The sequence below is a fragment of the Alligator mississippiensis genome, chromosome 2, assembly GCF_030867095.1.
Source record: "Alligator mississippiensis isolate rAllMis1 chromosome 2, rAllMis1, whole genome shotgun sequence".
Lineage (NCBI taxonomy): Eukaryota > Metazoa > Chordata > Crocodylia > Alligatoridae > Alligator > Alligator mississippiensis.
In genome coordinates, this window is record NC_081825.1 from 26,636,521 (window position 1) to 26,659,498 (window position 22,978).

General features: G+C 41.6%; 1 protein-coding gene across 5 annotated transcripts in view; it reads left to right on the forward strand.

Moving 5' to 3' along the window:
• Positions 1–22,978, forward strand: part of PPP2R2C (protein phosphatase 2 regulatory subunit Bgamma) — a 325,034-nt gene that overhangs the window by 255,662 nt on the left and 46,394 nt on the right. For all 5 annotated transcript variants that reach the window (XM_059721560.1, XM_059721561.1, XM_019479487.2 and 2 more), the window contains one exon: positions 18,460–18,624. In XM_059721560.1, coding sequence (XP_059577543.1) covers positions 18,460–18,624 — 165 coding nt within the window. The remainder of the gene's footprint in view (positions 1–18,459; positions 18,625–22,978) is intronic.

A 22,978-nucleotide genomic window follows, 5' to 3' on the forward strand; every position in this document is an offset into this window, starting at 1 on the left:
CCCCATTCCAAGCAAACTGTCTTCAAACTTGCCATCTTCTGAACAATCTGATTTAGAATAAAATCCTAGAGTGCAGAAAAACTAAATACTGTTTTACTTCGTTGTTGGAAAAAGGGCCTTTGAATTTCTTCTTGTACTGAGAAGTTCCCAACAGATGGCATTGGTTATTAAAGTCCAAGTGGAGATCAAGAGAGAGGTAACAATGAATGGTAACAGCCTTTGGTTTCTAAGTACTCTAGGTCTGTTCACTTAGCCTATAGAAGAACCACAGAGGCCTTTGCTAACTGATTTAGTAGTTAGTGGATGCATCTACACGTGTATATTAATGTGACTCAGTAAAATCCAGTGCTTATTGCTCCTGGGCACTGCATTTACACATGCATCTGGGACCATGGCACATTGAGCCGGGTTGGAGCAGCCTCAGCTGGCAGGCAGCCTGCGGGTGAGGAAGGAGGGTCAGCCTGCTAGTCCAGGGGTTGGCTGGGGTATGAGGGTGCTCCAGTGCAGGTCTAGCTGGCAGGCAGCCCCTGCACTGAAGCAGCCTCATGCCCCACCCAGCCGGGTCAGTGTATACATGTGCGTTGCTACAGAGTAAAATACTCCACAGCAGGGTAGTACTTGTATTTACACTTGTATTTACAAGCACTACGCTTCTGCAGAATTTATTAGTTTACTCCAGCCTAATAACCCTGCACATGTAGATACTGAGACATTTATTTCTGAGTTGATTAGTCTACTCCACAGTAGACATCTCGTGTAGCTAGGCCCACTGACAACAAATTCAACAATGGATCTTTAAGCTGAAGAAACAGAAGCAACAAAATATATTGCTTTCTAGTCCTTTTATACATCACATCTGCGTGAAACAGTTTGTGTATGCTTTACATACTGTTAGTTTTATAATTAAATTAAACTCCCAGACAGTGATAGCTTCAACAAAATGTACTTTATCACTAGACTTTATCATACTTATGCACCAATATGTCACTATGTATCATATTCTACCTACAGGTTCAAACAAAACTATCCAAATTAAAAATAACAAAATGGTACATGTTAACGGTTTTTTCTTTTATTATGAACATTAAATTGAAGGCAAACAGTGAATGAAGCCCATCATCTTTTTATAATGGAACCCAGAAGCAAAGTATGTGAGATACCCTTTATTGCATACAGCCTGATTTTCCTTAAAGCTGGTTCAGGTGCAAGGGGGGGTCCAAACTAATTGGATAGATAACAGTGGATAAATAATAATTAAGAAGTACATAAAAAGAGTGAAGAATTCTCCTGATTGATAGCTCTGGGACCATTCTGGCTCCATGGGTGTATAATTAAACAGCCTATAAGACACCTGTTCTGTGTAGTCAATACCTGGAGTGAAGTAAAGAATTCTAAGCTTGAGACAGAATATCTCATGTAGCAAGGGTTTTAGAAATAAGATTGTGGAAAAATACCCTGATGTATGTTTTTGCTGCTTATTAGGAAAAAATACAGCAGGGTTTCTCCTATTGAAATGGCATGACAAGAAAGTTAGTGAGTGTATTAAATATGCTTAACTGCTAATAGTACAGTAAATGACAGTAAGTAGTCATTTTAGTCCAATGCTAACTATTATTAGCTATAACCAAGCCTTTCATAAATGCTAATAGATTCAGTCATAAGGTAAATTCTAGATCTCCTTTTTGGAAAAGTGCAAAGGGAAAATAAACCTGTCTGCATTCAAAGGACTTGATCCTGCGAACACTTACACCACTATTGCTTATTTATGGAAGAGTGTTATTAAAGAGACAGGAAGGGTTGATTTGTGAGGAAAGATTGGGGTTTCAGTCCTGCTCTTATTGAAGTTAATGGCAGAATTCAAATTAATTCTGTGGGATTAAAAGAAGGCACTCTGTTGCCTTGCTGAACACCGCATGTCTGAGTGCTTTTATTGAATAACGATCCCTACCTTGAAAGCTCTTCAGGAGAAGGACCATCCTTTTATTTTGTTTTCATACAACACCTAGCATGATGGAACTCTTATCCCTGATTGGATGCTACAATATAAATAATAATAGTAACAGCATGTGGACAGTGTGAATAGGGACTCTGAAGGACCCTATCTTGGAGGAACCTAAGTATTGTCATTTCCCTTTGTGCACAAGGTTTCAACATCTTTAAGGAGATGCTCAGCTTTCAGATATATTGATCTATCACAAGAGTTTTGGTTACTCAAAGGTGCTCTCTTTTAAACTGCCTTCTATTCAAGTATGGCTACGATCCAGCCAAGAAGTGGGTTGTGCAAGCACAGATGTGATGGTACTTATTGAGAAGTATGGCGTAGGCTCCCAGCACTGACACCCCTATTGAGACCATCCTGGAATAATTTTAAACAAACTTTAAAAATCACACAACACAAGGCAGCGGGACAGGGGCCACTATCTGCAGGGGATTAGGATAGCATTATACAGCTATTCAATACCTCACTCTGCTTTTAAGAATAAATTGAATGTGGTGAACTGGTTAGAAAAAAAAATTACAGCTGACATCTATTGGATTCTTGGCAAAGAACAGCCGTTCTTTTTTGACAGGGTTTGCTTTTAAATAAGTTAATTTAAGATGGTTTTATCATAGCTGTAGCCTTAGGATAATTACTGCACTGCAGTTTTATTGTTTAATAAAAATATTAATTTGTTAATCAAAATACCTAATTTTCTTACTTATCACTCCTGTCCATACACAGGTTGAATGAATAAGTATGTGATTAAGTTATCCTTTTAATGGGTTTCTTCTTTATCTGGCACCCATTCACATGGACTTCCCTGTCATGTAGTTCTCCCCAAACAGAGACACATACTCATCATTAAGTTGTTGCAGAGGTAAGACAAGGGTAGCCAGGGGCATTAGAATTCACTTGGGTTTTAGAACCACACAGGGAGTTTAACAAAGGAATGGCTTTACTTCATCCATTTATGTAAGTATAGATGGTAAATGCTTACAGTACTTAAGAACAGACAGTGTAGGTGGAGCTGGGCAAGATGCAGATGGAGAGCCAACCACTTACTACCGTGTTTAATCTTTAGGTATGACAGTAATCCTAATGACCATATCTGTAATTTATGCATGACAAGACAAAGGTCTTTTGTCTCTTTTCCTCAGAAGTGTAACTAGCAATTTTGGGGGCCCAGGACAGAGATGCTGTTAAATGGGGGCAGAGGGGTAGTGTAGACTGCTGCAGGATGCTGCTGGGGCCCTTCTAAATCAGCGCCTGGGACTGGTGCCCTGCTTGCTCTGCCCTAGTTGCCCTATTGCCTTTTTCTGCCCTGAGAATCTCACAGACTCTGGCCTTGTCTGTGCTGTGTAGGCTCTTTGGCAAGTTCATAGAATCATAGAATCATAGAAGTAGGGTCCGAAGGGACCTTGTAGATCTTCAAGTCTGACGCCCTGCCTGGGCAGGAGAGAAACTGGGTTCAAGTGACCCCAGCCATGTAGGCATCGAGCCGCAAGTTCTGTTGATAAGATGCAAAGCTGCTCCATGACAGCTGGACCTCCTTCAGTCAACTGAGAAACACTCAAAGAAGGCTTCTGCCACCCCTCACAGCCAGCAGAAGACACACGTCACTTGTTGACTTCTGTGGTCCCTTCAGCACTAATGACTTCCAGCCTTGCCCATCACACCGTGCTAATGCTGCTAGTGCAGTATAGTCATGGGACGTCATCAGAAGCTGAGTGGATGTGCACATGAACTGAGGCCTTACCTGTAGTGGCTGTTCTTCATTGGCAGATGGCTGCCATTACAGACAAGTCGTAAGGGCCTTTCCTACTTTTTGAAACTGGCACAGCTCATATTGATATCAGTGATATAAAATCAAGCATTGACAGGACTCCTACATGGACTGCCTTGCTCCTGAGACCATTTGATTTCTAGACCAAACTCCTGGTTTGTTCTGTAGGCTAGGGTGTGCAGGGCTACCCCAATCCCATTCCTGATAGAGTAATTTAAAGGAAATTTCACAAGTAGTCCCACAGACCTCCCACCACAGTATGTATCAACTCCTATTGATTTCTACCAGACCAGGCTTTCACCCATATTCTTATATGTTTGTAATAAGTGATCCATATGGTGTCATATATTTTATAAAGCAGGTTAGCATTTTACCGCAGATAGCTGTCTTTTGTTAAACATTACATGGCATGAATTATTTTCCAACTTGTTAAGGGACCACGTGGTATTCCACTCAATTTAGCACAAGTAGATGGCTACATTGTACACAGATTTGTGTTGGGCATCTTTATGATTGCTGAAATGATCCAGTGGTTTGACCCACTGGAATCTTTTAGGTGCAGCTGGAATCTGAAATCCTGCATGAGAGAGAATGAGAGAGAGATGTAATAGCAGCTACTAAAGTAGAGTAAGTGGATCTTCTCTTGTAAACCTTATTTACATGATTAGTTTTTACATCCATATTATTGGTATCAGTAGCATTATTCACATGGGAAAGGGTTGGCAGGTTGGATCCAAGAAGTATTGTTTTACTGATTTCATATTTTCAACTGATGAGTGTTCAATACTAAAGTGCCACTGCTGAAGCTTTAGAATTTATGTTTCTATTCCCCTCTGGATTAATTTCTCAATGCTCTGATTTAAAAATGAAGCATGTACTAAAGTCGCAGGTGTGGAAGGTGTGTCCAGCTTGAAAAACATGCATTATGAATTTATTGAAAGTTAGGCAAAAAAGCTATTTAAACCATTCTAGGTACAATTATACAAAAAGATAATGTATAAATAATTCATCCAGCTTTGCCAGAGGGAAGAGTTTTCTTAAATGAGTCTAATTACTCTCATTCCCATGTGACTTTGGACTTGAAATTAACCTCACAAAATGTAATCTTTTGTAGAGCATTAGCTGTAGGCACCCAGAAGGAAACCGGGTGTAACTTGCCGAGCTCACTGGGTTAAAGCTTCTCTTTAATTTGAAGAATCAATTAGAAAACTTCTGATGACCAAATTGACATTTTGACTACATCTCAGGTATTGTATTAAGAGCAGCCTAGTTTGTCGTATGCACATCTCCTCTTTTTCGCACTGAAGTTAGAATACTTACAATTAAGGTATGCAGAGGGTTCCAAAACAAAGGCGAATCATGCCTAACAAGAACTGAACTTTGTGACTGAATAGGTCTTTTCCATTTCTAATTTATACGGTCCTGTGCTCCTTCTGTTATTTGATGTGTACAAGACAGAGAATAAAGTATCCCAGAGTGATTTCATACAAATCATAATTAATTACACATGCAAATGCATCAACAAGATATAGCTCTGCAACCTGATGATTAAATACTGTATGTTAAAAAGTGCAATCATGCATTTACACAGATAAGTGCATCCAACTGATTCTGCTGCGCTAGTATGGATATAATAGTTTCTTTGCCATTGAATGTTTTAGTGTGTATACAGGCAGACACATGCCATACAGCCACAGGTTTTTAAAAGAAAATTTCTCAGGGATATCACCAGGCACTTAATTGAATTGAAGATTAATAATGACACAGCCTTCCTTCCTCTAAACAAATTAGCAAGAACAATGTCTATTAAGCAGGCCTATTTCTGAATGAAGTTTGGATATAAGTTGTGTATAAGGCTCACTCTCGTAGTCAGCAGTACTCTTTGTCAGGCTTTGGCCCTTAATCTCCACATTTGAGAAGCTTTCACCTACTTCTATCCATAAAGTGTGTTTAGTGAAGTATACCAGTTTTCTGTGAATGACATGCCTTAAAACTTGTGACATTTAGTGAGTACATGCTTGTGAGACTGAGCGGTCTGAAATGTGGGAGATTATGCTGAAAATACTGTTTTGATTTGTTGTGGTATTTTCAGCTTCTGATCTCAATTCGTTCTGATTTTACCCATGACATTTATATGAAGACAAAGAGATACCCTGGTATAAAATAGCTCTGAATGAAACTCATTGTTAGTTATTGGAAATTTAATTAAATAAGAGTATTTAGATGACTGAACAGGCATCCAGTATAGTCACAAAATTAACTGAGAGAATTATTACATGCTTAAGTTATATGAGCATATGTCTAGGGACACTGGAATGACAATTAGGAGATCTAGGCTCTCTTCCTGCCTCTGTAGTCAGCTTGCTTTGACAGGTCACTTTGTCTCTTTGGTCCTGAGTTAGCCCACCTGTAAAATGGAAGTGTTGATAAAATATGCTTTTCTAAAATGCTTAGACATCTATGCAGGGAAAGTGCTACTTAAAAATGACTGCTGTTATTTAAGCATTGAGTCTCCCAACTGAGAATAAGGTTAATGAGGGTCCAGTGATCTGGTCCATTGCCTCTGGTTTTCAGATCCATGTTCACATCCTTATTCCATCACAGATTTCCTGTGTAACATTGGGTAAATCAGTCCCAAATCCTGCAAGGTACAATTGAGCCTGCCACCCATTAAAACCAATGGGAGTTAGATACCTACATACTTCTAAGGACCTGAGTATTAGCCAATCTATTTATTATTTTTTCCATCTGTAAAATGGGGTTGCAACTTCCATATCTCATAGTCATATTGTGAGAATAAGGATATTAAAAATATTGAGGTGCTTTTCTATGACAGAAATGAGGACCACATAAATATCTGTGCTTGATAATAACTGAGGGGAAAAAGATTAATTCATCTAAGGTTTAACTTCCAGCTAAGTATGACTTTGCACCAGTGTTCCAAAGCCTGATGTGACTTCCAAAGAAAGTGTGTCTTACAGATCATGGAATTAAAGAAAGAAATTGGACTAACCGTGTTTCACTAAGTTATTGTAGAGTATTGGATCAATAACTTGCATTAGCAGATGTTAGGTACAAGGGAGTTTGAAGGAGCATCACACTTATGCTGCTATGGTTCAGAAGAGATGAATTGTACAGACAATGTAATTGAAACTCTTCTTGCCTTTTAAAAATACTTGCTTTTACAAAAGTAATGGAAGAAACTGTGATGATAGAAAAGGATTTCCACTGTAGCCATTAGGAGCAGTTAGAATATAAATACTGGGTCATCTCCCTGCCTGAGGAAAGACACTGCAATCAAGAGAGGTGGCCAGATCCATTAACCTATTGATAATCCATTCCATAGACTCTCGGACAACAAGTTTGAAAGATACAGGTTCAGAAAAGTGGATGCTTTGTCCAATTGTATTCTTATGCTAGCTTTTGTTTGCTCTTTCTTGCATAGTTCTATTAAAACAGAGGTTCCCAACATTTTTGGACCTAAGGCACCCACCCCACCATAGTTTTTTTTTAATTAAGTGAATTAATTTTTAACAACCTATATATTACAGTGCTTTCTTCCTTGTAGAGAGGCTGGGCAGTGGGGGTGGCGGACCATCCAGGCATGTATATATGCATGTATTAGATAGACCTAAGTAATGTCATTGTGCTGCTGCACATACTGATTCTGTCCCTGCCCCTGTCTATTGCTCCTGCAATGTACAGGGACCAAAAATGGACTGCAGGGAATTGGAGGAGATTTCCCCTCAAAATGGGAATAGGCTGATTATCTCAGTCCTCTGCTATCAGAGAAAAATGTTTGAAAATGGTAGAGCTAAATCTTATAGGAATCATAACACAGAAGCTTTCCCATTGTCATTTTTTAATTGAAAATAGTGTGCACTAGAAATGTCAGAGTGAAAACACTACAAAACCCCACCAGGACTGCCCTGATGAATTACTCTATACTCAGTAGCGTTTATAAAGATGCAAAACAGTCAGGGCTGGATTAACAAATAGGCAAACTAGGCACATGCCTCGGGTCCTGAGCTTCAGGGGGATCCGATCCTTTGTTCCCCAGCAGCAGCGCAAATACCTGCATCTGTCTTCCTTCCCTACTTTTCCTCTCCCCTCTGCTAGCCTTCCCACCACAGCAGCTTCTTCCCAGTGTCAGCTTCAAGCCCTGCTCCCTGGGGGTGGCAGCGCCAGGTGGGGAGGAGCATCTTGCCCACCCCGGGGCCCACGAGTTTCTTTCCCTAGGGCCTACTAAGGGGTTGATCTGGCCCTGAGAACAGTTTGTTTCAAATGATTCATGCATCTTGCTAGCCCAGGCATATAATGTAAGTGAGGGGGTTTCAGTATTGTTCTATGTGGCTGCAGTAGAGGAACCTACTTTTAGGAAAGCTCTTGCAGATATCCAAGTTCGTGAGAAGTAAGAATGCGGATGCCTGCTTGTGACAAGGTTGCATCCTGTCTGAATTTAAGTTATTTTCTGCAATTTGCATCAGTTTTAGGGAAAATCTCCTATATTCAGTCTGTGTCCTCCTTTCTTCTTAGATAAATGGGTTTGTACTGTTTTCCTCTTTGTGCCAGCTTTGCCTTATCTTTTCTGTGACTAAATCCCCATTGAAGCCAGTGAGGATCTTGCCAGAGTAGTGGGGTTGTATGCTATAGCTTGTTCCTTGTATGTTATAGCTTTTATTTGTGAGTTTATTCAGTTACAAGTTTTCTACCTAATCACTTCCTTGTGTCAATCCCTAGTGGTTTCTGGTAGGTGAACTAGCTAATTTTTATGCATACCCTTCAGTTCAGAGAAAGTTTAATCTGTTTGAAGTAAACTGTGGTGTTTCTATTATCATACAAGGAAACATATCCTGGAACCCTTCTTGCTCAGCTGGAGTCCTGTTTATTTTCCACAGTCTCATTATACATGTTTTGGCATGAGTGGAAAATAGACATGCCAATTTATATTTTAGCTGATCAAGTGAAGGTATCTCATTTAATGCAAATGTTGGATCAGGTAGCAGATCATCTTCATAACCTACACTCAAAAATAATAGTGAATACCTACTCCCGGAAGATGCAATAGCCCAAAGGCAGTGGAACAAATCTTCTCACATTGTCCTAATTTTAATATCATCTTCACAACAGATGTCAACACAGGACCTGGGACTTTTAGGTCCTGTCCTATACTTTGAGGAGATTGTGTGTTCACTTAGGAATCCACCCTGCTCCCATTAAGTCAGTGACAAATCTCTGAGTGGCTCGAGTCAAATAAGGATTTGAGGCCTTTGCTAATCTCCGAGTCTACGTGCCCACTCTCAGCTCCATGTCATTTATCAGGCTGCTCCTTCTGCTCTTGCTGCATCTGGAGTGGCCATTATGCTTCCTCCCTCTTCTCAAAATCCCATTTCTTTTACTTAGTGTTCCCTGGATAGTCCACTCTGGTTTTGTTTGCTCCATGTCGCACATCATTCTCTTCCTGTTAGTAATCCTTCCATGTATTTTCAATTGAAGGTCCTGTAGATAGGGAGTGTGTGTATTCTGGTAAAGTACATCCCCCATTAGCCTAGCATAGTAAAGAAACAATGACATCAACACTGATTAACTGATAGTGGGGAAATTTCACATCTCTGAAGGGAACCCTGTGAAAGTAGCACATCCAGCAGCCTAGCTTACTTAGTCTTGGAAGAGAGATGTGGGAATTGCCTCATGCCTTCTGGGTCTCCATAGAGTTAGTGTAGTTACCCCAGATTTGGAGGGTAAGGAACATCTGGTTCAGAATTCAAGGAGTGCGTCCCCGCTGGCCTTCTAATACCCACTCTTCCCTTCCCACACTTCAAAGCTTTTCTTGGCTACCAAGCATTACCTAGATTATAGGTAACCTTGTGGGTAGGTTACTGATAAAAGAAACAGAAACAGATCTACTGCTCAACCTTTTATTTGCTTGTACCTCAAAACATGAAAACAAATATTTATCCCAAAATCTGTCTAGCTACCCGTGACAGCATAACATAGAGTCTCACCTATACTGGCCAGGGAGACTCAAGAAGTAGGCGGAGGGTGGTACTCAGAGTGGCAGCAGGTCTTCTTAAATTTGCTGAGTTCTCCAAATTTCCCTCCAGTCTATGCCCAATATTTATAGATACCTGGTTTTAATATTCTAATAAATAATAGCTGATTGATTTTATTTTAATGTCTTTGTTTCACTGACACTTTTGGAACTGGACTGAACCAGGTCTCTTGTGGATTTGGAAGGTGTCAATTAGTTGGGATTTATATCCTTGGGAAAGAGGGTGGGTTTCCTATCCCCTTTCCTTCCCCATTGTGGAATGCTGTTCCTGTTTCTTCTTTACCTTAGTTTATTTTCTTCTTGGAAAAGGCTGGGGTTTTTTTACAAATTATCTAAGCAGTTTAACAAAAATATATCTATTGTAGCAAAATAACATCAATACGTTTGGTTACATCAATCCTTACTACAACTATTTTTGGATAAAACTATGATATAGTCATAGTGTACATGGATTATTTAATGTATGGACTTTCCTTATCTCCTTTCAGGCCTTGTACTTTTTTAATTGTGTTTGATGGCTTCCTTTACTTTGCTGACTAAGCTAGTTGTCACATCTGCAAAGTTTCACACGATGATTACTCAGAAACAGGCTTTGGGCCCTCTGCTTAGCCACATTTCTGCAGTTTGGCCAAGGCCCCTTGAAAATGTCCAAGGCTGGCAGCACAAGGGGGTAACTGATAGATGTTGCATAGGGGTTAAGTCAGGGGTGGGCAAAGTCTGGCCCATGGGCTGGATCGGGGCTGCAGCCGACTCCATTTCCCAACAGCCCCTGCCTGCACTGCTACAATTGATTTCCATGGAGATGTCAGGAGTGGCAGTGATGTGACAGCACAGGGCCAGAGTTTCCATGGAGACTGGCACCAGCAGCACTGGAAGGGCATGTGGGGAGCTGCTCCCAGGCTAGGTTCTTCTGCTGGTGACAGCACGTCCAGAGCCAGGGCACGGCTGTGATCCGCTATCCGCACACCCTGGGCAGGGGCGTGCAGGCTGTGGATTGCGGCTCTGGCTGGGCTGCGGACCATGTGGTCACCACCAAAATGTCCCAGCCCCAGCCCCAGCCCCGGAGCAGCTCTCCACCCAGCTGCACATGCTGCCAGCACTGCTGGGGCCAGTCTCCATGGAAACCCTGGTCCTGCCCTGTCACAGCACCACTACTCCTGGGGTTTCCATGGAAACTGGCCACAGCAACACAGGCAGAGGCTGCTGGGAAATGGAGTCCAGCCACTGGCTGGATCCACCATTTTGCCCACCCCTGGATTAAATAATTCCTAATGTAATGCTATACAGCATGGCTGTCCAAGTGGCTGCCCCCAAGCAGTTAACAAGTAGCCCACAGGACCCTGTGACTGCCTCTCCAACTGCTGTGCATCAGGAGGGCTCAGGAAGGGTGCCATATGTTACTGGTGCTGCCTGTGTGGCAGGGGGTAAAGGGCCATGTACCACCAATGCTGCTCATATGGCTGGGGGCCAGCAGCATAGAACATGTGGTGGGGTAAGGTTGCTGATGGGGACACCCCCAGAGCATAGGGCCCACCCAGTGTTTGGTCTATGGCTATGCCACAGTTGGACAGCCCTGCTCTTCAGCATATGGAGTAACCACTGTTCCACCAAGTAGCCCACAAGGGCACTAGATGTAGGGAGCAAATGCATTTCCCCTGGAGATGTGCAAGACACCCAAGTTGCAGTCCAAGACCTGGCTTTTTTTGCCTATGAGTTATTTCCCTGTTCTTGTAGCAGTACCTCTACCACTACTAACTCCATGTTTCTTCCAGGTCTGGGAATCCAGTTGTGAGATCCCTCCCGCTTTGAGCTCCAAGTTTGTTAAAATTGTGTTCCATTTGTCCCTTGAAGATCTATTTTCCTTAGAAATTCTGTTGGCAATGTAGTAGCCACATCCAGTGTCACAGAGCTGGGCAAAGGAAAAACAGCCATATGTGGAACAAGAAGGCACTGAGCTGAGTTACAAGGGTCTGAGCCATTTATTTTTTTGGTGAACAAAAGAATAATTCTTGTTGTATTTGAATTAACATTATGCCAGTGCATGCCAGGGAAAAGAGCCACTGCTGCAGTAGTGTCGCAGTTCCCTCTCCATCATTGGCATGCATAGCTCCCAAAAAGGGCTCCGGTGGGACCATTAGGTGGACATACTGATTGAGCCCACCCCTCCACCAACGTGGCCTCTACTACATATTAAAATTTGTTTCCCCTGACAAGGCCCACCAAGGGATGACAGTAGTGTAAACATCATTTGCTTTTTCTCAGGGTGTATCCTATCCTGCCTGGGCATTACAACTCCAGCTCTTTCAGGGAGCTGCGAATTGTAGCTCCATGCACAACTGATAGTAAACCAGTCTCTTTGGCTCTTCTAGTGCTTAAAAGCTTGTTGGCCTAGATTCTCTCCTGCACTGAAATGCATTTGAGGTAGGCGGAGCAAGAGGCCAACAAGATGTCATCATCTATGAGCCATAAGGGACCATACGCCGGCTGTGAATTATATAACAGCTATGCTTCACTCCCAGACATCACTCCCTGCCTCCAGTACATGCCCACATGATGATAGGGGTAGCTGGCATAGGAGCTGGCTCTACCAGCTTTATAGCAGCTGAGTCTCCCCCATCCCTCCTTTCCCAACTGAGGAATTTTCATGTGGCCAATTTTTGCTTTGAGATGTTTGGTTGGCACAAAGGGGCTGGATCTGGGGTAGAATCTCTCACTGAATTACTCTGTATTTCTCTGCTTCTTAACACTGTGCAAAAAGCCAGCACAAAGGAAACATAGAAAAATAAAAATGCAAAGTCTCTTGTGGGAGATGCTTGCCCTTCCCCGTCACACTAGTTTAAATATGGTTCCCACACATCATATGTCAAGCCATACTTGATTGTGTTCAAATAGATGGCAAAAATCATGAGATGAGAAACCTGTTCTTTTGTGTGACATGATCTTTTGATATGTCAAGTTCTGTAGCCGTCAAAGCACAGGGTTCTCTTTCTACATAGGATTACAGACTTACTGCAGGCAAATCCAATCTTCAACAAGAATCCTTTTTGATCATTTTGGTTTAATAAATGTGGTATATTGATTGTTTTATTTATTTTTGCCTAAATCTGATTAAATTCTGGGGGTTTGTTAGTGCAATTAAATGTCCAATGCTCCATAGGCAATGAAGTCTTTTCTGTCTCAGTGGAGATGTAGATCACATCTGGAAACACAGTCTGTTCCGAGTGTTTTATGCATTTCAGCTGGGGGATGGAATATTTAATTTCATTATTCAGCATGGGGTTATTCATTTTATACAGTGAAGGGAAATTCATCAATACTGTCTTCAGCTTCCAGAAAAATGATACTTAGTGTGACTGTTTCACACACTCTATTTATATTTTATATCTTTCTCATCACTCAGCAATTATTCATCTCTCTACTAACAGGTGAAATTCCTGCATCAAGTTACTGTAATTCCTCCAGTTTCCTGATAGCAATTTAATCACTGAAAGCAATTGCTTTTACTGAAAGAGATTTCTTAAGACAGATTTACCAAATACAAATAACCAAATAAAGGATATTTCTACTTGAGAGGTTTTTAAGAACATCCTTTATAATACGTGGTAAATACGTGTTGCTCATTTTAGGATTTATTGTGCTAACATTAATCATGATGGATTCTTGGAGATGGATACAACTGTGATACTGTAAGTAATTTCTTAGGAATGCCATTGCAATGTAACATTAATTCATGCCCACTTATTATTAAATGTCACAGAATATTCTGCTGCTTTACTGCTGTTTTTTTCTTTTTTAAAACTAAGCCAGTGTATGATATCAGTGTGATATATGTATGGTCATGTGAAGCCATTATGATAATTATATCTACAGTTTGCATATGGTTACCTTAAATTTTAATTTCATATTAGTGCTTCTGAAATCTACAGCTTTGTGAAAGCTCAAATGTAGATCTGTAACTTCTCTGATGCTTACCCTGCTCCACTAAAATCAATTAAAATTTTTCCATGTACTTCAATAGGAAGAGGCTCAGGCTCAGCATGACAACACAGGAATTTTCTGGCTATCAATAAAACAACATTGCCCATTATATATCATTAACTGGGATTGTTTAAATTCCATCCTCTGCCAGTTGATTCAGTTTTCATGTTTAGGGAAGCAGGACAGTGGGGAAGAATGGCTTCATCGTTAAGGCACTGAACTGAGACTCAGTAGTCCACAGTTCACTTTCAGGCTTGGTCATGGGTTTCCTCTGACCTTGAGGAAGCCACTTCTTTTCTTTTCTCATTCCCATTTATAATACAGAATGATAATACATGCCTCTCTTGCAGGAAGGTTGTGAAGATAAATTCTTTAATAGTTAGTAGGGTCACAGAGGCTACAGTGATAAGGGCACTGTAAGGACATGGATAGTCTTACTCGAATATCCTGCTGCATGGGGTTACCTTTTCCTTGCACTGTAGAGCTATTCAACTATTGCTTCCTTAAAATCCCCTTGTTCAAGAAGTGCTTCTTTCACCCTTTTCCTTAGCAGCAGTCTTTCCCCACTTTTTCTTTCTTGATCAATTTTCTTCTCCAAATGCACGTATATTGCATCTATTACAGGTTTATTTATTTATGCATGCAATTTACATTATAGCTCACCATGGGAGATGAGAAATTATATATGTCTATGTGACTGAAAAGCATTCTGTGTTATGTATGTGCAGACAGTTAACAAGAATAATAATCAGACTACCTGATACATACACAAGAAACTATGATGTTTGGTTGTTTGGCTTATTTTTATTCAAATATGGATAGTTAAAGGTCTTATATCTATAGACTGGGTTCACAAAAACTCACATTCATTTCAGTAGGTGGTATTATCTTCATTCTGGTTTTCTAGGATGGACTGCAGTCTTGGACCTTCCATTTGTAGTGGTGCAAACAGTCTATTACATGATTTCTTGTAGCAAAATAGGATGCTTAGGTAAATTTTCAGAAGGCCCTTCCTCAGTCCTGTAAGCGTGTCTGCACATTCCCACATTTCTAACTGAACATGCATACACAGACTGTGACTTGTTCTTGCAAGATGTGTTCACCCGTACAAATAGGTTGTTAGGAAGGCACATGTTTTGCATTCATTACTGTGGAGCTGAAAATTGTTCCCACCATAGTCAGTGACTAGACTTCCCTGGTAAGAGGCGTGGGCTTATTTTGAAAAATTCTATTGGGAAAAGGTGGAAAGTTGGAGACATCATTTTAGACAGTGCTTTATGATATTTAGCCCTTAGTGGTAAGTGGCCAGACTTTTGAAGGAGTGGACAATAGTTTCTGATCAAACCTTTGTACAAAAGCAAACCCTAATTTTTTTCAGATTGGCACATACTATTAAAAGCAATTTGCATGCATCTGAGTTTGTGCACATTTTACACAAGCAAAAAAGCACAAGAACTTTTGAAAGCCAACCCATATGTCACATAATGATACAAAGGAGTGATTCCCATAATATGGCTACCATATACAGGTTTTCCAGAATCTGTTTGATTCTGATCTCCCACTGTGTACCAGTGTGAATCAAGAGTAGCTCCATCAACCTCAGTGGTGTAACTGCTTTAAATAAGACCAGAACCCAGTGATAAGTCTTTAGATTTATTAGTATGTAATTTCCTGGATCCCCTTCCCCAGTAAACACTTCCTCAAGCTTGCATTGACAGAGATTAACTATAGGCACTACAGAGTTTCCATGACACAATATACATCAATGTAAATTAGAAGTTAAAAGTAATACCTGCTACACCTTTTTGTATTGCATTGGGCATCTCTTTGGTATGAAGTACCCTTGTAGCTCACATCGCTTGGCCATCTCTTGGTAGCCAGTGACTCTTCTGAATGGCTTTTGCCTCAGCTGCTGTTTCTGTGCCCTCTGTCAGCATAGAACCTCTACTAGTCCTTGGACTTCCATCGACTTGGCTTGTGATTAAAAGAACATTCACTAGGAACATTATCAAACTAACATCTCTTAATATTACTTCTCCATCCACTCAGTGGTTTATATAGCACACGTGTAGACTTTCAGAAAGTAGTAGGTTTCAAGGAGAAATTTGAAGCATAGAGCATGACATGAGCAAAACTGAGAACCTGGGAATGCGAGAAACAGACCAATGGCAGTGGTTAGGAAAGAGTATTTAAATAATCCAAAATAATAATGTGGAAAGAAAAAGGAAATAAGAGGAGCAATTTTTAGGTTGGGCAAAAATTTGCGAAGACCACTATTAAGCGGCTTAGTATCATAGAACCTTAGAGAAATAGGGCTGGAAGGGACCTAATGAGGTCATTTAGTCCAGCCTCCTGCTCAAGCAGGATCATCTCTGACAAAACCATCCCAGCCAAGTATCTGTATAACACACTCTTGAAAACTTCCAAGGATGGGGATTCCACAATTTCTCTAGGTAGCCTGTTCCAATACTTGGACACCCTCCTGGAAAGTTCCTCTTAATCTCCATCCAAATTTCCTCTGCTGCAGCATAATTGCCCTTCAGGTATTTAAAAATAGTTATCAAATCCCTAATCAGTGTTTTCTCCAGACTAAATAACCCCGAGTGCTTTCAGTCTTTTCTCATAAGTCTTGCTCCCAGGCCCCTAATAATTTTTTTTGCTCTATACTTGCCTCTTTCCAAACTGTCCACATCCTTTTTGAAGTGTGGGTCCCAAAACAGGACACAATGGTCCAAGTGAGGCATCACCAGTGCTGAATAGAGCAGAACAATCATTTCCCTTGACTGGCAAGTGACGGTCCTGTTGATACAACCCAGTATCCTACTGTCTTTTTTTGCAAGAAGTGCACACTGTTGGCTCATATTCATCTTATGTTCTGCTATAACCCACAGCTCCTTCTCTGCATTACTATAGCCTAGCCAGTTATTCCCCAGTCTATATTTATATATGTAGTTATTCCATGACAAGTGCAGGACTTTGCATTTACCCTTGTTTGACCTCATCTGATTGATTGTGGAGCATTTCTCCAGCCTGGTCAAGTCCTTAATTCTAATCCTACTCTCTATCTGCAACTCCACCCAACTTGGTGTTGTCTGCACATTTACTAAGTGTTCACTCAACCCCATCATCCAAGTCACTAATGAACATGTTCAATAATACCAGATGCAGCACAGACCTCTGTGGAACCCCACTTGATACCTCCTCCCAACTAGACATTGAACCATTGATGACTGCTCATTGAGCATCCAATCAGTTATGTATCTACCTTACAGTACTTTCATTTCATTTAGCATGTATTTCCTTATCTTGTTAATGGGAATGTCATGAGAGGCAGTGTCAAAAGCTTTGCGTATATCCATCCACTGCTGTCCCCCATCCACAGATCCTATCACCTTATAATACAAGGAAATCAAGTTGATCAGACATGACTTGCTCTTGGTGAATCTATGCTGGCTGTTCACCTTGTTCTCCTCTAGATGCTTCACAATGGATTCCATGAGGATCTGCTCCATGATCTTTTCAAGTATAGAGGTCAGGCTGACTAGTCTGTGGTTCTCCAGATCCTCTTTCTTTCTTTTCTTAAAAATGTGCATTATATTTGCTCTCTTCCAGTCATTCAGGACCTCACCTGACCTCAATGGCTCCGAAATTACTTCAGCTAATTCCATCAGTACCTTAGGGTGCATTCTATCCAGACCGGCCAAATTAAAAGCATCTAGCTTCTCTAAGTAATCCTTAGCTTGTTCTGCTATTACTGTAGATTGTTTGTCTCCTTCCCTGTCTTTGCTGCCAACTGCACTTGTCATCTGATAGTTGCCCCTGTTTGTGAAAGCTGAAGTAAAGAAGGCATTAAATACTTTAGGTTTCTCTGCATCATCTGTAGTTAGATTGCCTTCTGCATTCCATAAGTGACCCATGGTTTCTGTGGTCTTCCTCTTACTTTTGGTATAGAAGCTCTTCACTAGTGCTGAGCCCAAATTGACATTTTTATAGGATTCCTTTTTGAGCTTCAACTCATTGAAGTGATTGGTGACTAGCCAGACTGGTCTCCTGTTGCACTTCCCGTTCTTCTGTTTCCTCAATAAAGTAATGGACAAGAAGCTAGTGAAATAGGGGAGACTGAGAGCAAAAGCGTGGAAGAGGGTAGTTATTTAGAAGCAATCAGGTAAGAACAAAGTGAAATGTATATTAGTCCCTATTATTCAGTGTTGTTGAAGATACAGGACTGGTTTACAGGAGAATATTGGTGATAGTGATTACCTACTCATTTTCTTTTAGTATTAATGAAAGATAGGGATCTAAATCCTCTGAACTGCTCTGAGCTGCTCTGAACTGATGTGCAATATTTGACATCACCTTTTGCACAGTACTTGCCAATGTGGACTTACTGATGACACCTACTTGAAGTGCTTAATGGACAGTGGTCCTAAATGAATATAATTATGAAAATAGAACGATCTTCATAGTACATACATAAAAAAAACCCTACTGACAAATGATATAACATTGAATTTCTCTTCTCAAACAAATATGAATGATTCATCTGAAATTGTAATCTGTTTGTCTATATACTTATGTCAAATGTCTAGACAAACATTTTCTTCAAGGGAAGGGTCATAATTTCCCTTAATAAATTCCATTTTCCTTAATGAAACTTCCATTCAGACATTGTAGATATAAAGCCAGCCAATATGGAGGACCTGACGGAAGTGATTACTGCCTCTGAGTTTCATCCCCATCATTGCAATCTCTTCGTCTACAGCAGCAGCAAAGGCTCCTTGAGACTCTGTGACATGAGGGCGTCAGCCCTCTGTGACAAACATTCCAAACGTAAGTAGCTAGGCTGTGTCTCACCACGAGCATTTGTTAAAAGCTTATTATTTATAGACAGCCTATGCGTACCTGCAAACATTTTATCTTGTCAGTTGCAGGTACACTTTAGAAAATGGTACCACAGCAAAATCATGAAGATTGGACAAATTGAACGGAGCAAATTGTTGAATGTGTGCAAGAGTTATTTATGCACTTGATTGCAACCACTCCTCTAACTGTAATTTGTATTACAATGCGGAGTGAAAAACCTACAACCCCCTATCAAAGGACAGATGGCTGGCAATAAATTAGATATTCCCTCTATGGAGGGTCTATTAAATGATTGCTCAGTTTAAATGTGGAACTGCTTTTTGAGTGCTGGGATAAGTACATTTTCATCACTTGTACTGCAAACAAAAATGCAGGCAGGGAAGTATTTTTAAGGTGCATGAAAGCCTGTCTTGAAAATTTGGCCCCAGACTTCTCAGGTGAATATAAATTTCTAAGCAGTCTCAGATGTTCCAAGGTTATTTCAAAATTGAACAACAGGAATGAGGAAGTTTGATGCTAGAAAAGCTATGCCCTAGTTATTGTGATATGATTTTATGTATCTTGAGATTTGTTTTAAGGAGGTTTAAATATTTTATCTGAGGGCCAAATGGGGAATGTGGAATCTGCAAAGGAAAAATGGGGTTATTGAAAGTTCATGATCACAGCAGAAAAAATTGTTAACATGAAGCTGTCTTGCTTTATGAACAGTTTGTAAGGGATTATGTGAGGTATATAATTCATAACGTACTCATCTGACTATTTGTTCAGTTTCATCCAGATAAAAGAGAATATGATAGTGGAGCCTTTTGACATCTAGCCAGAGAATAAATTAAACAGGTTAGTTTTAAAACTACTAGCTATTTGATGGAGAGGATACTTGTCACATACAAGGATGTTTCAGAAAGTAATGGTAATATTGAAATAAAAGTGTGTTGTGTGCAATGCTGTGTAGTTTCCAGCTTTACTGCAGATATACAGTATGGGCAGCCATTTTGCTATGAGTTTCTGAAACACCCTTATATAGTAAAAAAGCAGACTAAAGCCTAGATCCAAAAAAAAAAAAAAGATTTAAGTGCCATCTAGTCTCCTAAATCCAGAGTTGTAATACCAAAAAACTTCCAGCTGCCTCCTAAAAAACTCAGCTGCCTCCTAGTTCTGAAGGCACTCCTTAGGCACCTCCCCTTAGACATAAAAGTGTTCTAGGCATAGAATCAAATAAAAGTAGGGCTGGAAGGGACTTGAGTAAGTCACTAGTCCCACCCCTTGCTTAAGTCCCCCCCATCTTGCTCAAGGCAGCCATTAGCCTGGCATTGTCTAACCTGCACTTAAAAACTTCCAGTGATGGAGATGAGATTCCACAGCCCCTGTAGGGAATCTGTTCCAGTGCTTAACTGCCCTGAAGTTCTTTCTAATACCTAAACTAAATGTCCTTTGTTGTAATTTAAGACAGTTGCTTCTTGTCCCATCCCTGTGGGGCCAGAAAATATTGTGTCACCACCCTCTTCATAGTAAACCTTTATCTCCTCTCAGTCTTTTCTTCTCCAGGCTAAATAATCACAGTGAATTCATTCTTTTGTTAGTCATGTTTCCTAGAATTTTGCTTTTTCTGTGGCTCTCCTTTGGACTCTTTCTAGATTAGCCACCTTTTTCATGTGGATAATGAAGTGCTGAAGACTGAACATGGTATTCTCGGTGAGGCCTCAGCCATGCTGGATAAAATGGAAGAGGAAGAATCAGTGCTGTAGCCTCTTTTAATACATGCCACTATGCTATTGGCTTTTTCTTTTTGTGACAGCAGCACACTATTGACTGATATTTAGCTTGTAATCCACTATAAACTCAAGGACCTTTTTCCTAGTACTGCAATTGTTCCCCAATTTGTGTTTGGACATTTGATAGTTCCATCCTAAATGCAGAACTTTGCATTTGTCTTTATTTAATTTTATCTGATTAATTTTTAACCATTTCTTCAATTTATCAAGATAATTTTGAATCCTAATCCTATCCTTCAGAGTATTTGATACTTCACCATAGATTCATAGATGAAAGGGTTGGAAGAGACCTCAATAGATCATCGAGTCCGACCCCCTGCATAGGCAGGAAAGAGTGCTGGGTCTAGATGACCCCAGCTAGATACTCATCTAACCTCCTCTTGAAGACCCCCAGGGTAGGGGAGAGCACCACCTCCCTTGGGAGCCCGTTCCAGACCTTGGCCACACTAACTGTGAAGAAGTTCTTCCTAATGTCTAGTCTAAATCTGCTCTCTGCTAGCTTGTGGCCATTATTTCTTGTAACCCCCAGGGGCGCCTTGGTGAATAAAACCTCACCAATTCCCTTCTGTGCCCCCGTGATGAACTTATAGGCAGCCACAAGGTCGCCTCTCAACCTTCTCTTGCGGAGGCTGAAAAGGTCCAGTTTCTCTAGTCTCTCCTCGTAGGGCTTGGTCTGCAAGCCCTTAACCATACGAGTGGCCCTTCTCTGGTCCCTCTCCAGGTTATCCGCATCCCTCTTGAAGTGCGGTGCCCAGAATTGCACGCAGTACTTCAACTGTGGTCTGACCAGCGCCCGATAGAGGGGAAGTATCACCTCTTTGGATCTATTCGTCATGCATCTGCTGATGCATGATAAAGTGCCATTAGCTTTTCTGATGGCTTCGTCACACTGCCGACTCATGTTCATCTTGGAGTCCACTAGGACTCCAAGATCCCTTTCCACTTCCGTGCCACCCAGCTGGTCATTTCCTAGGCAGTAGGTATGCTGGACACTTTTCCTCCCTAGGTGCAGCACTTTGCATTTATCCTTGTTGAATTGCATTCTGTTGTTTTCTGCCCACTTGTCCAACCTATCCAGGTCTGCTTGCAGCTGTTCCCTGCCCTCCGGCGTGTCCACTTCTCCCCATAGCTTTGTGTCATCTGCAAACTTGGACAGAGTACACTTCACTCCCTCGTCCAAGTCGCTGATGAAGACATTAAAGAGTATCGGTCCAAAGACCAAGCCCTGCAGGACCCCACTGCCCACACCCTTCCAGGTCAATACCGACCCATCCACTATGACCCTCTGGGTGTGACCCTCTAGCCAATTCGCCACCCACCGGACTGTGTAGTCATCCAAGTCACAGCCTCTTAACTTGTTCACCAGTATGGGGTGGGATACCGTATCGAAGGCCTTCCTGAAGTCTAAGTATACGACATCCACCCCTACTCCTGCATCCAGGCATTTCGTAACCTGGTCATAAAAAGAGACTAGATTAGTCAGGCCTGATCTGCCTGCTACGAACCCGTGCTGGTTTCCCCTCAGCATAATTTGTCCTGCCGGGCTTTCGCAAATGTGAGCCTTTATAATTTTTTCAAAGACTTTGCCTAGGATGGAGGTGAGACTGACTGGCCTATAGTTGCCTGGGTCCTCCTTCCTCCCCTTTTTGAAAATGGGGACCACATTGGCCCTTTTCCAGTCCTCCGGGACTTGGCCCGTGCGCCACGAGCCTTCAAATATTCCTGCCAGTGGCTCTGCAATGATGTCGGCCGGTGCCTTCAGTACCCTCGGATGGAGCTCATCCGGATCTGCCGACTTAAAGGCATCCAGTTCTTCCAAGTGACTCTGCACCATCTCAGGGTCTACGCATCGTAGTCTGGCGCCTTGCTGCTGCCTCTCTACAATCCCAGTGACAGCCTTGTCCTGCCCCTTGCTTAGGAACACTGTGGCAAAGAACTCGTTGAGGAGTTCAGCCTTGTCCCCCCTGTCCGTCACCAATTGCTTCTGCCCATTTAGTAGGGGTCCTATTCCACCCTGGGCCTTCCTTTTACTCCCTATATATCTAAAAAACAATTTCTTGTTATCCTTTACTTGGGATGCCATCCTCAGCTCCATGGTAGCTTTGGCCCATCTAACTGCCTCCCTACAAGCACGAGCAGAGGAGGTATACTCCTCTTTGGTGATCTCTCCCTGTTTTCACTTTTTATGTGCCCCCCTTTTGGCCCGTAGGCTGCCCTGGATTTCTCCTCTATGAAACCATCATAGTTTCATAGTTGGTAGGGTCAGAAAGGACCTGAGCAGATCATGAAGTCCGACCCCTGCCATGGCAGGAAAGAGTACTGGGATCAAATGACCCCAGCCAGGTGTTTATCCAGCCTCCTTTTAAAGACCCCCAGGGTAGGAGCCAGCACCACTTCTCTTGGAAGTTGGTTCTAGATCCTAGCCGTCCTGACAGTGAAGTAGCGCCTCCTGATGTCTAGCCTGAATCTACCCTCTGCCAGCTTGTGACCATTATTTCTTGTCACTCCTGGGAGTGCTTGGGGGAACAGGGACTCCCCCAATGCCTGCT